This window comes from Ixodes scapularis, unplaced genomic scaffold (genome assembly GCF_016920785.2).
Source record: "Ixodes scapularis isolate PalLabHiFi unplaced genomic scaffold, ASM1692078v2 PGA_scaffold1__304_contigs__length_218370807, whole genome shotgun sequence".
NCBI classification, from domain to species: domain Eukaryota; kingdom Metazoa; phylum Arthropoda; class Arachnida; order Ixodida; family Ixodidae; genus Ixodes; species Ixodes scapularis.
This window is the reverse complement of record NW_024609846.1, coordinates 141,152,165-141,167,855: the sequence shown is the minus strand read 5'-3', so window position 1 is coordinate 141,167,855 and position 15,691 is coordinate 141,152,165. Positions and strand designations below refer to the sequence as shown.

The 15,691-nt window shown below is 48.5% G+C and overlaps 1 protein-coding gene across 3 annotated transcripts in view; it reads right to left on the bottom strand.

Moving 5' to 3' along the window:
• LOC8029976 (metabotropic glutamate receptor 2) overlaps positions 1-15,691 on the bottom strand; it is a 99,345-nt gene that overhangs the window by 11,160 nt on the left and 72,494 nt on the right. For 2 of the 3 annotated variants that reach the window (XM_029985429.3, XM_040502309.1), the window contains one exon: positions 333-812. In XM_029985429.3, the coding sequence (XP_029841289.2) occupies positions 333-812 (480 nt within the window). The remainder of the gene's footprint in view (positions 1-332; positions 813-15,691) is intronic. The other variant, XM_029985430.3, reaches the window with a different exon arrangement.

Below are 15,691 nucleotides of genomic sequence, written 5' to 3'. Positions count from 1 at the left end.
GCCCTACGGTCTCCTTTGGGGGGAGGCGTAGCGCGAAGCCACGGTCACATTGCTCGTACAACCTAGAAAAGACACGGTGTTTGCTGCAGACACGACGAACGAATGATCTCCGGACACGTCTCACGTATGTTCGAAGCCCATTTGCTTCGCACGCACGTGAACATGTCTGCAGACAGCACCGTCACACTGCTAAGAAGAAACTTGGACAATCTGCGGGCTGTCTTTTGTATGATGTGTGAGCAGTGACCGCGGCTTAAGGATCGCTCCTTGCAGAAAAACAGTGCAGCACCATTCCCCACATCGCGCAATTCAACGGGCGTTGGCGCACTGGCCTGCACGGACACGAGCAGACCGGCGAGCAGGAGCTGCGACTTGGGGCTGGTGTAGCGCAGGCGGCAGGGCTGCTGGCCGCCGAAGATGCGCGCCGTCCGGATGGTCTTGCAGAGAAGCGCGGCGTAGCAGATGGCGTAGCAGAATCCCAGGAAGAAGCGGGTGAGGGCGCAGCTCCAGGGCGACGGCTTGGCCACGATGACCGGCGTGAGGGCGAAGGACAGCAGGATGCCCAGCAGGAGCAGGGAGCTCAGCTCGCGGCCGGACGCCTTCACGACCGGCGTGCCGGAGTAGGCGCGGAACACGAGGGCCACGAAGGCCACCGAGGCGGCGCCCAGGGCGGCCACGGCGAGCGCGGCCACGGCCCAAGGGTCGCCGTAGCTCAGGAACTCCTCCGGCAGCGGCAGGCAGCGGGCCTTAGACTCAGGGTCCGGGACCGTGCCCAGCGGGCACTCGCGGCAGTGGAACTCGTCCGCTAGAATCTGAGAAAGGAGGGGGTTGTTGGACATTGTTACGACCGCGACTTGTCGTTAGAGGGTGGCCAGACCAGGGAGCCAAAGCCTGACCGGTCGTGCCTCGGCAAAGCTACCCGCGATCGGTATCACCCAGAAGGAAACAGACAAGAGTCGACAACAGCTCGCGGGACCATACTGCACGGGCATTCAGTTTTGGTGGCGGTGGCTACTCCCAACAGAGGGCTAGCAAAGCTACGTCTGGTTTCGCTTGGATCGTCTGGCGGGTCGTGCCAAAACTTTCCTCCCGAGAGTCAGCCCGCTAGCTGACTGTCATCTCAGCGACGGGCGTCTTCTTGAAGGCTGTCCAAACAGGGCACTTCAAAAATTGCAAGGCGGCACAACTCCGCCATATGAAGTGGAAGTTGAAGTCCGGCAGTACGTTTACTGCTTGGGCACCACCAGGAAAAAATCACGACCTTCCTCCTCGCCTCCTCCGCTTTTCTTTTACATCGGTGCTCGTCAGACCTGACGTCACACACCTCCTGCCAGTGGTGTGCCTATTGCCTGTATATTCGTTCAACCGCAACTCGAGTGAAGAGCCTTCGCCTCCTCGCCCTCGCGTCTTTCTCTTTTCCGTTTTCGGCACTTGAACAGCAGCGGAAGACTTGAGCGTTCGACTGACAGCCAATAGAGCGTCTGTCCGGCTATCCGGACCCACGTGATAAGCATGATCAAGGCCCCCGTGAAGGACACAAGAAAACTTTGACGAACAAAAACATTCTCCTCCAGAAAATAATAATAATAATAATAACGGACAGAAGCTGGCCGCCGCGAGACATATGACGGAGTAGTGTCGCCTCACGATTTCTGAAGTATTCTCTTTGGACACCGGTCGAAAACGCCGGTCTCAGAAGTAGGTCTTCCCCATTAGTCACCTTGGGGATAAGGGGTAACTGAGAGAGGGGAGGATCGAGTCGCCTCTTGTGCCATCTAGCTAGTATAACTACACTGTAAACGAAAAGTAGCCCGGATGGGGGTTTTAAAGAATAAGATACCGATTAAACTCCCAAGCCTAAAGCATTCACTCCCGCACATGGGAGTATAAAAACTAGAAACCACCACTTTACTCTGGTCGCTAAGAGACGAGGTATAAAAGCGACAACACCTGATTTCACTCCCATTTTAAACTGGAGTTCTCGTATGACAACCCTCCGCAAGACGAAATGGGAGTTGAAAATACTCCCATCCGTCCACCCGTCTGCGGGAGATCGGCCGCCATTGACGCAGCCGGCGTTTCCCCCGTCCCGCTCAGTCCCGGCTCTGGCACCAACGGGTTTCCCGTCGTGGAAGAGGTCGTTATAATGGGTCCAAGACGTTTTGGGGCTGGTTTTTGTACAAAATCCCGACGCTCTCGAACAACAAATATTACACCAGTGAAAAACCAATCACAAAGTACGAACTTTTCGGTCAATCTGGCGAATACTCAAAAGTTGAGGGTACTATGGGGAAGCAGAAGACAATCCAGCTCTTTTCGGGCAGACTCAAGTATAGTGCAACCATTGTGTGTTGTTTAAAGGCCCTTTCACACGATGCATTTTTCTGGCGCATCTTGACTCGCGAAACGAGTTTCGTGAAATGAATGCGCCGTCTGAACAGGACCGAAAAATGCGCGTCTGCATCTCCCTGGGTTTTCACGAAAAACACAGCCAACGGCCTCTCGAGAAAGCTTTCACGCGATCTCAAAAGGATAAGCGAGCCGTTCGCGGGGCCCAGTGGCGGATTAAGAGGGGGAAGGGGGGGGGGGGGGGGGATGGGGAGGTTTGTCTAGATGTTCTGACTAGGGGTGTCGCGAACCGGCCGAGGTTCGAGTTCGACCTGGTTCGACTTTTTCGAACTTTTCGTGGAAATTTCGACGAACCTTGTATTGAGGTTCGACTCGTGTGCGCATGCGCGACAGGCTGGCCAGTTGGCTTCGGATTGGATGGTAATGGCTAATGGATAAATTAAGGGCACCGCTGGTTGGTTATTTCAGTTAATACAGTACAAACAAAATTAAGTTATTAATGTCTTTAGTGATTAGAAGTGGTTTCTTTTAATTCCAACTGTTCATAAAATAAAATAACCATTTGCATAAAAATAAATTCTCCAAACCTAGACATGCGTCTATCAAGGTCTGGCCACACTGTCCGCAAAGTCGAACCGGTCGAATCTGGTAAAAAGTTTCGAAGGTTCGTCGAACCGGTTCGACTTAGTCGAACCCCGAAAGTTCGACCTAAAAATCTTGTTCGACAAAAGTTCGCGACACCCCTAGTTCTGACTACCTCTTGATTTGTGCATGTGTAAAAATTTAGGGCGGGAAAACAAAGGGAAAGGGTGGGGGGGAGGGGGGTTTCAAAAGACATCTGATACGCTAACCTCCCCTCTCTGGAAATACCGGCGTCGGTACCTGGCGGGGCCAGATTTCTTCCCGATTCCAAGCCACAGCAGAAAAAAAAAAAGTAAATAAACACGGCGCGATCCACGGATGGATACGTAGGTTGCGTTTTCTTGGTCCATACGAGTTCGGGTGCGCACAGGTCGGTGGCGCGTGGCAGCTTTCTCAATTTTTGTGCACTCGTAGCGACGAGCGCGAACATTGCACGTCGCCGCCAAGAATGCTCTATTCGCGTCGTCAACGAGCCCGGAGAGCGCTGCCCGACGGCGGTGACTACCCAGAAGCCCACGCGCGAGCGCCCCATTCGGGAATTCGGGGCAGCTGGGGCCAGTGTGGTGCTCGAGGCGCTCACTTCTGCGATCTGAACTTGCCGTTCGTGCCGCGTGTCGTCTGCTGTACACGTTTTTCCGTGCTGGTGTGCATTTTTAACGTTCGTGCGCTCGACTGGGCGATTGTGCGCGTGGACGTGGACTGCTCCGAGGATGTGCTACCGCCGTTAGGCCTATCCGTTAACGAGCCCGGGCCCATAGGCCTAACAGCCGGTGGTGGTGGTGGTGGGGTGCCGGCGAAAGCGGGAAGCTCCATGACGCGTCAAAGGTAGAGTTAATTAGAATTAAGGATGACCTCATGTGTGTGCTATATTTTATCATGTGCTAGTTGTACGTTAAGGCAGCCGTTCCCGGTCGAAACAAGCGCCATCGAATGTACGAGAACGGAATTCGGGGCAGCTGGGGCCAGTGTGGTGCTCGAGGCGCTCATTTCTGCGATCTGAACCTGCCGTTCGTGCCGCGTGTCGTCTGCTGTACACGTTTTTCCGTGCTGGTGTGCATTTTTAACGTTTGTGCGCTCGACTGGGCGATTGTGCGCGTGGACGTGGACTGCTCCGAGGATGTGCTACCGCCGTTAGGCCTATCCGTTAACGAGCCCGGGCCCATAGGCCTAACAGCCGGTGGTGGTGGTGGTGGGGTGCCGGCGAAAGCGGGAAGCTCCATGACGCGTCAAAGGTAGAGTTAATTAGAATTAAGGATGACCTCATGTGTGTGCTATATTTTATCATGTGCTAGTCGTATATGGCAGCCGTTCCCGGTCGAAACAAGCGCCATCGAATGTACGGGAACGGTCAACCCAATGAAACATTTCAAAGGGCCCATGAAACGATTTTTGGGTTGGGATAAATCATTTTAGATTGGGATTTTACTAATAGCACATTGTTCAGTGGACCAAAAGAAAAAAGGTAGAAAGTCAAAAGCCTGACTTTCAGTGCGAAAATTTGAAAACAGAGCGGACTATTTCGTACCTCCTCCCCTTCGCGACCTCTCTGCCTTTTCACTGTGATACATCCGCGGTCCCAAAAGCGCATCATCGGGTCCAAACTGACGTCACACGCAACCGGACCTCACTTATTCCCTTCACCCCTAAGCTGACATTGTGGTGGAAGCTACACGCTTGCCGGACCAATCAGCCGCCTCCCTTTCATCACCTGACTTCATTCTCTGCAGCCACATTTGCCACGCTCACGTGGCAAGTGTGGCTGGCCCAACGATTACGTAGCTTCAACAGCACTGTCAGCTTCGGAATGAACGGGGTGGGGAAAGCAACTTTTGTCTGAATTTTGAGCGACGGGCTAATCTTCTAGGGGGAGAATGGATGTGTCCGGATTACACAAACGACAGTGCGAGAAAGAGGGGTCTCCCCTTTTTCGTCTTGTTTAACTCTTTTGGTGGAATGCGCGATTTATGAGTTGAGGAGGAAAGCTAAACAGGAAAAAGTTGGAAAAGCGTTTCATGACCCCTTTAACCAAGCCGGCCAGAAATTTTCATCTGGAGTGTCTCGGCTAGGTAAACGATAGTAGCGGTACGCGATGAAAGTGGGACTGAATTTTTGCATTGTTTGTAAAGGTTCTGTGAAATGCGCTGCAATTTCAAACGCGTACGTTGTGTAATTAGGCTTCGTCCGCTTTCTTCGGTGTCAGTTTCTTGACTCGGCGAACAGACTGGCCATCTGTCAGAAAGAGGTCGCTGTGGAATATCGATTTCATCGAAGCATTCCGGCGGAATCACAAGAGTCGCTTGACACCACTCCGGAAAATCTGCCAAGCAGCTAGTTTCGACAAACCCGATAGTGTGATTTGTGTTTTGTCACATTTGTGTGAGATTTTGGAGAAAATAAATGCTGGTCTGCATTCGTTATCCCCCAACATTTGTTTGTTTTCGGTCTGCTAACCACTACCCCGAATCGTTGTTTTGAAGCGGGTCCAAACCACGGGAACGAAAAGGTACCGACTGGGAATCCGACATACGGTACGTGTAAATACGACGCGGTTGCCGCGAAGACACGCATGCTCAAGGTGGCAGCTCGTCGGGGTGCGCTGGTTGGCCGCGCTGATAAACCAGACAGTGGCGTAGCCAGGTCGTGTTCAAGGGTCGAAACACCTTCGAAATTGCATGGTTTTCCTCTTTCTCCCCTTTCCCTTTTCCATTGTCAGCTTCTTTTTTTGTTCTTTTTTTTTCTTGTTTTGTGAAGGCATTAAAAGTCCTATGTGCTTCTCTTTCTGTTCGACAACCCACTACGGCGAGGGGCCGGAACATTCCAAAGCAAAACGAAGATGACAACACTGTCCGTGGACTGCGTGAGCGTGAGAAATAGAAGTCCGGCTCCGGCTTTCCGAAGAGCTCTCGCCAAACTCGACAGTGTTATTAGCAACCTAAGCCTTTCTTCGGGCTCGCAGGTGCGGATGACTCCGCTCCTGACGTCACATAAGCCGCGAAATCCTAACCTCGAAGGACGCTGGCCTCGCCTCGGAGAATGCAGGCGGCTTGACTAAAGTTCCCCTACTCTTTGAGCCTCAAGGACTCCACGCCACTATCAGGGCAGCGAAACAAAATTTCAAAATAGCAATACTTTGACTTTGCAAACCCTACAACCCTACAAACAGGACGACAAAATGACAAACAGCTTAGCTTTCTTTTTTTTTTTTTTTTTTTGTTGTTGTCCCGTCTTTTATTTGTTTTGGGGGCATACAAAAATGTAAAAAAGAAGAAAAAAAAAAGAAGCGGGAGAGAAAAGCGGCAGCATATGCACCGTAGAAGCACTTTGGAATGCTCATAATTCTTTTGGTTTCAAAGCGTACCGAGGTTACTTCTTTAATCGCTGCAGTGGGTAATGTTTATAATCTTGCGTTCAACACGTGAGTCGTGAAAGTTCCCTTACGTATATAGACTCTCAAAAATTAATTCAATAGCCAAAGCTGTCGCTTGACGCTTTTTTAAAGAATGATTATTTACCTACAACTTCAAGCGTGCCATCAACGTCTCCAACAGAATCGGCACATTCACGTCAGGCAGCATCGTCCGCCCTAGGCGAGAGCAATGTCATGGCCAACGACGTCGGTTGCAATGTCGCAATCCTCGGGTTGGGCCAATCACCAGCCTGTGCGGAGCATTCGTTTCATTAAACAAACTGTCTGAGGAAGTTCTGGTTTGGACACAGATGTGAAGGGACCGCACCGCTTAGCGCGTGTCGCCGGTAGAGACAACTTGCCTTGGTCCCCAGGTCCCCAGGTCTCGTATTCTAATGTCAACCGCCTGCTGCAAATCCTGGCCACCATGCCCGTTAGCGTCGTTGAGGCGGAACGTTCGGTCTCGAGACTCCGAAGACGGAAGCCATACCTGAGAGCTTCAACGTCCCCGGAGCGCTTGCTGCTCCGTTCTTAGCTCAGACCAGAAGCTCCGCCTTCAGCACGAGCTCGCTGGCTTCCGCTGTGCTTTGTTTGCGCGCGCCTGCGCGTTCAGACTTGTGCCAGCAAGGGCAGAAAGCTCGCGCTGAAGGCGGAGCCTCTAGTCTCAGCTAAGGGTGAACGGAGTATAGGGGTTGCGCTTTTGAACATTCACGGGAACATCCAAGACAGCTCCGAAAGGGTCCTCTCGCTGCTTTCGATCGACCGACCGCGGCTTCCACTAAAATGTTTAGACCCCACAAAACGATAGAAACTGGTACTTTTCTCTGCCACTTTCTCGTAAAACGACAACGAAGAACGGAAAAAACCCGAAACATGACCACAACACGATCATTTCTGAAAAATGTGCGCAGGAACAATGAGCGTGACGTTTCACTTGCTCGTTACCCCGGTCGGTGCGCATTGGAGTTTTTATGTGTAATCGTATTCTAAACTTCGCTATTCTTTGGCACTCTTACGTAGTTTTCAGTCATTGGATACCCCAGTGTTCCGCAGAGAAGTGAACGCACCGGAATATTTTATGAGCCTGTCTAGACTTTTTTGTTCAAAGCGCATTATTATATTTTATGATTGCGTGTTTTCGTTGTTCCACAGTAAAGTTCCCCTCTTTAAAGATCGGAGGGACGAAATAAAAAAACGTTGAATTCTTGTCTTCTGAGAAACAGAAAAATAGCAACTAAAGTTGTGTTTGCGGGATTTCTTTTCCTCTTTCTTGTTTTTTTTTTTTTTTTTTTTTCTACTTTTGGATGGTCTGGGCAAAGGAAAGCATCCCCTGAAAACATTTCCTGGCTATGGCACTGGCGGACTGCTTTCTAACTGTTTGCGTACCGGATCGCCGTGCAATGCTCAGAAAGGACAACGAGCTGGCGTGTTATCTCCGATGGGTGGAAAACGCACCAATCTCGCCGTGCCCTGTTATTTCGATATGGCGTAAAATGTGCGTGAAATATCAACAGGTAAAGTGACAAGATTTAGGCACATAAACAAATTCAATCATACTGTGAAATAAAGTCGTCCATCTTTATATTTAATCCCGTGTAGGTATGCCGCGAACTTTTTTCGACCGAAGTTTCGATGATCGATTGAAGTGGTTCAAAAGATTTCGAATTTTCGAACTTTCCATTTCGAAAAATTCGACGGAAGTCGATTTTCGAACTTATTAAACTAAGAAGTTCGACGCTTTCCGAAATTTCGAACTTATTACCCGGCAAAATTCGATGCTTGTCGAACTTTCGAACTTGATAGACTAAAAAATTGATGATTTTCGAACTTTCGACCTTCTTGCACTAAAAAGTTCGAAGCTTTTCGAACTTTCAAACTTCCTACGCTAAGAAATTCGAAAATTTTCGAACCTATTAATCTACAGAATTCAAAAATTGTCGAACTTTCGATTCCTGAAACGTCAAAGGTTTGACGAACTTCGAGCTTTTAGGGTAAAAGTTCGAAGTTCGTGGAACTTCGAAAGACCGGCGGGCGGTTTCATTTGGATTCAAGCAGTGAGGTACATTCGTAATATTTTTTTCTCGCAATTTTACATGCGGTGCCGCATTCCTTGCGAAGGACAATGCCGTTTATTTAAATCATCTGGCATTCTTGGTTTTAAAGAAATAGATTCCCGAAGGAGCGAGGAAGGACGACGGTGTTTTGACAATTGTCGTTCGTGCCATATTTGAAGCGCGCTATAGCCGAAGCTATTTATGGTAGAGATGTTAAACTTTTTAAGAATGATCTATGTATAGCCTAGGTGAGTGTCGTCTTAATATATGATTATTGTTGTTCAAGACGAGTTTCGAAGAAATATCCAAACATGTACCTACGGGCAATTATGCCCTAAACTTGGTAATTTTTTTCGCCTACATACTTTGAGGTATCGCAGTTAAATTAACACCAGAGACAGTACATATCATTACCATCTGCAGATTACAAAATAATGTATATCTTCCCCCCCCCCCCCCCCCCCCCCCCCCCCCCCCCCGTTGAGGAACAAATTAACTCATGGGGAAGATTTCTAAAATTGTTCAAGTTCAGCACGTCATAAAAAAAAAAACATTTTTTTCTCAATTTACGTTTTTGGGACGTGTTTCTTTTGGCCTGTACACATTTTGGTGGGAGAAACTTGTTTCATAGTTCTGGGCCTCTGAATATGCAAGAATACAACACTTCCGGCTGGTTCTTGATAGTTCTTTTTTCTCTCCAGCTTTTTATTTTTGCATTTATTGTTATGTTTATTTATTGATTATTTTTTACCAGTGGCACAGTTATTTAGGTCGAAAATACATAGCTCTGAACTTCCGAGCCACCGAGCATGTGACGAGTAGTGCCTTCTGACAACGAGTTTCTAACAATGACCATCTACGCGGTCTTTTATGCAGTGAAGAGCGACAGTAGCTATACATATGCATAAATAATTTCAGATTAAAATAAGCTAGACCATGCCCTCTTAAAATAAGCTAGACCATGCCCTCTTTCCCTGTATTGTTTTCTTTAACAGTCCGAAATATCTGGAAGGGGGGGGGGGGGGAGGTACTGGAGCCCCCCCCCGTTTTTTCTCTTCCGACGCCACTGGTATTGTAGAACGCTCCTCGACCCCAAGTTGCATCAGCTTCTGTGCTTTTGGCTCGGCGTTTCTTTCGCCCCGGAAAATAAACCTCCAAAGCAATTACAAACAAAAAAATTGTCACGATGCAGGCGAGCTGGCGTATGTTGATCATGATGCAAAATCCCGAGACTGGGAATGAAAGTCGCAAGAAATAGTGTAAGAAGAAAGAAAAAAAGGAACAGGACAACGTCTCAAACTCAGCTGAGTTGAGTTTGAGACGTTGTCTTGAGCTGAGTTTTCAGCTGAGTTGAGTTTGAGACGTTGTCCTGTCCCCTTTTTTTCTGTCTTCTTACACTTTTTCTTTCAAATTTCATTCCCAGAGCTGAGTTTGAGGCGTTGTTCTGTCCCCTTCTTTCTGCCTTCTTACACTTTTTCTTCAAAATTTCATTCCCAGTCTCAGGATTTTGCATCATGTACAAACTAAACTTACTATATGCCAGCGTCACTCGGGCGGCGTTCGATCGGATTACTACCAGCGTGCAAGGGGGTAGGGGGGCAGTTTGCCAGATCACTTCAAGGTTTTTGTGAGCCTCAACCACCTGCCTGCCCCCGGCCGTTTCGAACTGGATGAGTATCGTTAAACAGTGCGTTCGTAGGATCGCTACTTCGTGATGCACGTTAATGACCACCCCGGGCCGTCGGTCACAATTACTGATCTATTGTCACACGTCACTCTGCACTGGCACATATTCCAGCACATCCCGGACACTCGTCGTCTCATTTAATTGCCTGACCAACTTCGCGCAGTCTAAATATCACACCCGAACTTTTCTAAACCTGATTTCGTGAAAACCAGTGTGGCGTGAAAACGTTATTTGAAACTGAAACTGGTGGCGGAACATGAAAACCCGACTTCGAACTTTGCGCAATTGGACATAAAAAAAAATTTAAAACCTTCAAAGATTTTTTTTTTTTTTTTTTTTTAATTTATCCCTGAAAGAGAATCGAAACCTTTGACCTTTTGGAACTTTATGCAGAAAGAAAATCGAAATCTTCGAATTTATCGACCTTTGTCTTTAAAAATTCGAAACCCTCGAATTTTTCGATTTTACATCTAAAGCAATTCGAAACGTTCGAATCTCTGGAATTTAAAATTAGGGAAGTTCGAAATCTTCAAATTTATCGAACCTCAAGTAAACAAAAATCGAAATAATCGGCCCCAACTTTTAGAAACTGTGAAAGCTTCGAACTTTTTGATTTCGAAACCCCGCGATTTAGGAAAGTTGCGAATTTTTCGAATTCAAAACTCCGTACGGTCGAAAATATAGAAACCTTTCGAATTCGAGCATCAGTTCAGGTCGAAAATATCGCAACCTTTCGAAATCGAACCTAGGGTGGTTCGCGGCATCCCTAATCACGTGCAAAAATAAATATGTTCAAAAATTCATTTGCAACAGCAAAAAAAAAAAAGATTTTGTATCAAAGCGATAGGCAGCATTATCTCCAATCTACCTTTCAAATTCAGGTTCCGATGATTTTAGTGGTTTTAAGTACTATTTGTATCAGATAAAGCGATTTTATCTTTTTCGGTTTTGAAACCGAAACCGAAACAGGGTGCCTATGGCAGGTGGCGCTAGCTATCGCCCAAAATCTCTCCGCTCATATCTTGTTTTGAATGGGCGTCCATAACTTTGCTCTCGGAGGCGCAACTTGCGGAGGCGAGTCGTCGGGTGTCGTCGTCTTGTGCGGGCGTTCGCCGCTTATTTTTTACTTTTCAGAACCTTAATAATGGGCGTTTCTTACTAGTACTTTGTTCAAGTGTGTCAAACGGTATCTCGGAGACGCCGCGTCTAGTCATTGACCGTTGGCTGGCAGCGAGAGGGCTACGAAAACTTCAAACGGCCGGTGAGCACAACTCTTTTCTTTGTTCAGAACGAAGTGTTACTTTTGCCGTAAGCTTGCTAAGCTATGCTCTGACCTTTAGCCCCTTTCCCTGGCAAATCGCGAGCGCTTGTTTCGCACTTGGACTCGTCTTCGTGGTTGTGCGACGGCACCGCGTTGTATCGGATCGCCTACTTTTGATGCTCCTAACGGGGCTTGTAACAGTACCGCATCCCTCAGATGTCCACGTAACTTTCTATTGCGATGTGGCACTGGCACAATCAGTTTCGTGACTGCCGCAACATCGCCAACAGAAATATTTAAACTGAAATGTTGCGAGTGATTTCCGAATAAACTACTCCGAAAAAGGCAGAGAGAACTTCTGTGGCTCGCTCGACGCGCTCCGCCACTTTCCCACGGATCGGTTGGAGCTAGAATTTTAGTAGATCGTTTTCAGAGGCTCTGTACTGCTACGGGCGCGCGCTTCAGAGCATGCATCGAAGTGGCAGCGCGAGCTCCCGCTACGAATAGCGTGGTCTGAAAACACGGCCGCTCGCCGAGCGCTCTACCGGCTCCAGATTTACCAGCGGCACAAGAATCCGCCCGGCGAGCGCGTGCTATTTGCCAAGGGAAGGGCTACTAGTATGCTTGTGACCTGGGGCGGTTTGCTGGATAGCGACGTTGTGTTTGTCCTTTACCTGTCTCGGCTTTCAGTATGTCGAATGCGCCAAGCGACTGAGAGAGAGGAAGAGACGAGTGCGCGAGGACGTCAGAACGCTGAGCTCTGGTCGGATTGATTAGTGGGTAGACCTAAAGCCCTTGGTCTGCACTGCATGTGTCGAACACATTCTGATGCAAGAGCATAACGCCAGACGCATTCTAGCTCGTTCGACAAGTGACAAAGGCAGCTACATTTAGATCTACCCACTAATCATTCAGACGAAAGCTCGGCATTCTGATGTCCCCACGCTCTCTCGTTTCCTCCTCCCTCAGTCTCCTGCCCAGTATTGTTACCTTCGATTCCCGTTTATGTCGTCCAAGTTTGCCACGTTTACATAAATCCGACTTGAGTGCGTAGACTTTAATTATTCTCAGAATTAAGCCGATACGCCAGCATTCACCTTAAAGGGGCCCTGCAATCATATTTAAGCGTCAACCTTTTTTGCGGTTTCCACGTCTCTTCTGGTTCGGGCAAGCCAGCGGGTACGGAGAGAGTAACTAATTATCAGTGCATCATATTTTAACCGGACGACGCGGAAACCTCCTCCACCTACGGGGGCGTTCCGCGGTACCAAAAGTGCACGAAATGCGAGGTATTTGCTCCTGGGCTTACTACTGGTGAGAGCTGCTAAAAGCTTCTTTTAGTCGAAACACAAAATATAAGTGGCGAGAACCGTCTCAATTATTTATGCAAGTAGTTTTTGTTCAGTATTTTAGATCAGAATAGAAACAAATGCAGTTTATAAAGTCAGGAAACCAGAAATGACCTGTCGACATACCCGCCTCCAAGCGGTAAAAAAGGCGGCGCATACTAGAAAGGAATAGTAGGATCAGGCTCCAACGAGTGGCGAGCATAGAAAGGTCCCGGATGTATGCAGTGGCACTGCGGTCATTTACGGACTCGAGGATTTGACGGGTTCCAAGCGTTGCGAAGCCTTCGGCACAGGTTTAGCTTGCTGTTTGGCCGTTTCGCGATATGGCAGCGCGAAGTGGCTCCTGTTCTGAACTGATCTTTACCCCGTGTTTGCTGTCGTTTGTGGCCAATGAAGTGTCATGCCGAATTAGTGTTTAATCGTGCAGCAAATGCAATGCGAGCCGCCCTGGCTGCCTGCTCCTACAGCCTATCCAGAACATGCTTTAGTGGCGCCCTCTCGAGCTGTCGACGCAGAGTGCGGCAGCCATGAGCGCTCGCTGCGCTCACTACCCCTCCTCTAGTTTACGGCCACTGAAGTGGCCAAAGACGTCATGAAGGAAGTTATTTTTTGCATGTTTTTGTAATTTTAATTTGCCTATAACTTTTAAGATAAAGTGAAATTCGAGGGGGAAAAAAAAGTTTCATTAAGTTACTATGTTTAGTGCGCTCAAGTTCGGTGCAAATTAAAAACCAGTAAAAAATTCATTGCAAGGCCTCTTTAATGCTCAAGTCCTGTGCTAAGATGGCACCATGTTGTGTTACATCTCAAAGTTAAACCAGCATTTCCAACTCAAGCCGAACATTGTAATCACATTTTCTGTCTGGTGTTTTGCATGCGGTGGCCTTTCTGATAGCATAAAGATCTTAACCACTGTCTTTGATGCTCTGCAAGAAGTTACAGCATGGAAGAAAGCGCTGAGAGTTCTGGGCCTTGCCACTCTAGAACCGAGGGAACAATACTGCACACGACATGGCGAGCAAGATCGTTTCCAACGGCTTTCAAGACACTACAGCTACTTCTATCATGGTTGGACCACAAGGACGAGAGGTTCCAGTGCAAGCAGGAGCAGCACTGAGGTAGGAACTACTTTTTCTGCAGTACCAGCACTTTGAGCTCGCGACGCCATTCCTGCTTACAACTTACTCTAGGGGCTCCCTCCGATGCGCAAGGCCAGAGCGGGTGCCGCCCTCGCCGAGCAGCTCAGCTATTTGCGACTCCAGCGAACTATAGGGGCGCGCCGGTCAGGCAGTATGGCGGGCGAAAGGAGGTTGCTTTCGTCGTTCAGCACGCTGACCACCATAAATTCTTTCACAGCAGCGTAAGATCGGTGTTACATGTGAAAGCAAAGCGATTTTTCGACGGTAGAAACCTTCTTCTAGTCAGTGCGTAGGAATGACACAGCGGAAGCATAACAATAATTACTGGAAACAATGTTTGTTTCTATGCTGCCTACGTGAACCAAGCAGCGATAGCAGACGACAGAGTGGAAACAACCTCCTCTCCTGAGCTTCTCGGTGTTGCCGCTACGCTGCGTTGATTTCGCTGGAGTCGCCAATATTCAGCTCATTTACAATGGCAAGAAAGGTTTGCGTTTCTTCTCGAGAGAAACTTACGGAGGGACACCCAGGATTGTGCCCACTTTTTTTCTGCTGCCAACAAGACAAGACTCACCGCCTCCATGTTTTCAGCTAGGCACATAGCTAGGATTTTTGATTCGGGGGGGGGAGGAGGAGGAGGAGGGGGGGGAGGGGATTGGTGCCCGCTTTTTGCTACCAACTCTGCCAATACTGAGTTGGCGGCAAAAGGAAAAGGAATGCTATACTCTAGCTCTGCAATGCCTATACAGTTACTCTATATCTGGACTAAGCGCAGCGCTCGCGTTAAACCACAAAACTAAAAAAAAAAAAAAAGATCGCAAGAGTGCAAAGACAGGAAAGGACCTTGAGACAAGTTGAAAAATAGGCCATCTCGGGATCGTCCTTTTGTTAATTTTATTTCTTATGTTTCGTAACAAGTCGTCGCAGACTGTCGCCGCGAAGCGGCTGGAATGGGTGGACCGGGTAGGTTAAAGGGATACTGAACCGAAATTTGGATTTCGCAAAGTAAGGCTGCAGAAGTGTTGAACCGGATTCTACGAACTCCAAAACATCCCTCGTACATCGATATCTCAAACGGATGGCCATACTTTTGGAAAAGAAGGGTGTGATCAAGCGAGTTCTTTGACGTAACTGTCCTCCGGGAGAATTTGAGAATGAGGAGAAGCGGCCTCGCTTCTCTCCTCCTCGCTTCGGTTCACTAGCTTGGCGGGACGTAGCGAGGAGAGAGAATGGGAATCGTGACGTGCCTTGTCTCGTCGGCCTCGTCAGCCAAGTTCAATCGCGCACTTCTTTCTCAAAGAAATATGGCGATCCGTTAGATATATCGCCGTATGTGTGGTACTTTTTGGTTTTGCAACTTCGCGCCTATCCGCTTGGCCTTGTTTAGTTAGCTCGAAATCTCGTTTCACTATCCCTTTAACACGCACGCGCCTTAGTGTTACGTGTGCGACATAGTGGTCGTCCCCCACTGCAGTGGCGTGGACAGGGAGGAGGCTTATGGGGCTTCAGCCCTCCCTCCCCTGGTCATAAAGATCCCAGCCCCCTCAGCCAGCCAGCCCCTCCCCCCCCTAAAAAAATCTATGCATGGCACCGTGAAAGCGGTGAAAGTGGCAAGTTATTTTCATTTTAGGGATTGCTATGGCGCAGTATTTGCTTTAAAATGTCAGGGAAAAAGGTATATTTTGGCTTTTAAAAAGCTGCATCCAGTTAACATCTGCAACGATTTTTCGTGCGGCGAATTGCCCTACGACAAATCGGCCTATTCGACGAATGAACCGTCGACGAGTTGACCGTCGGCGATTTG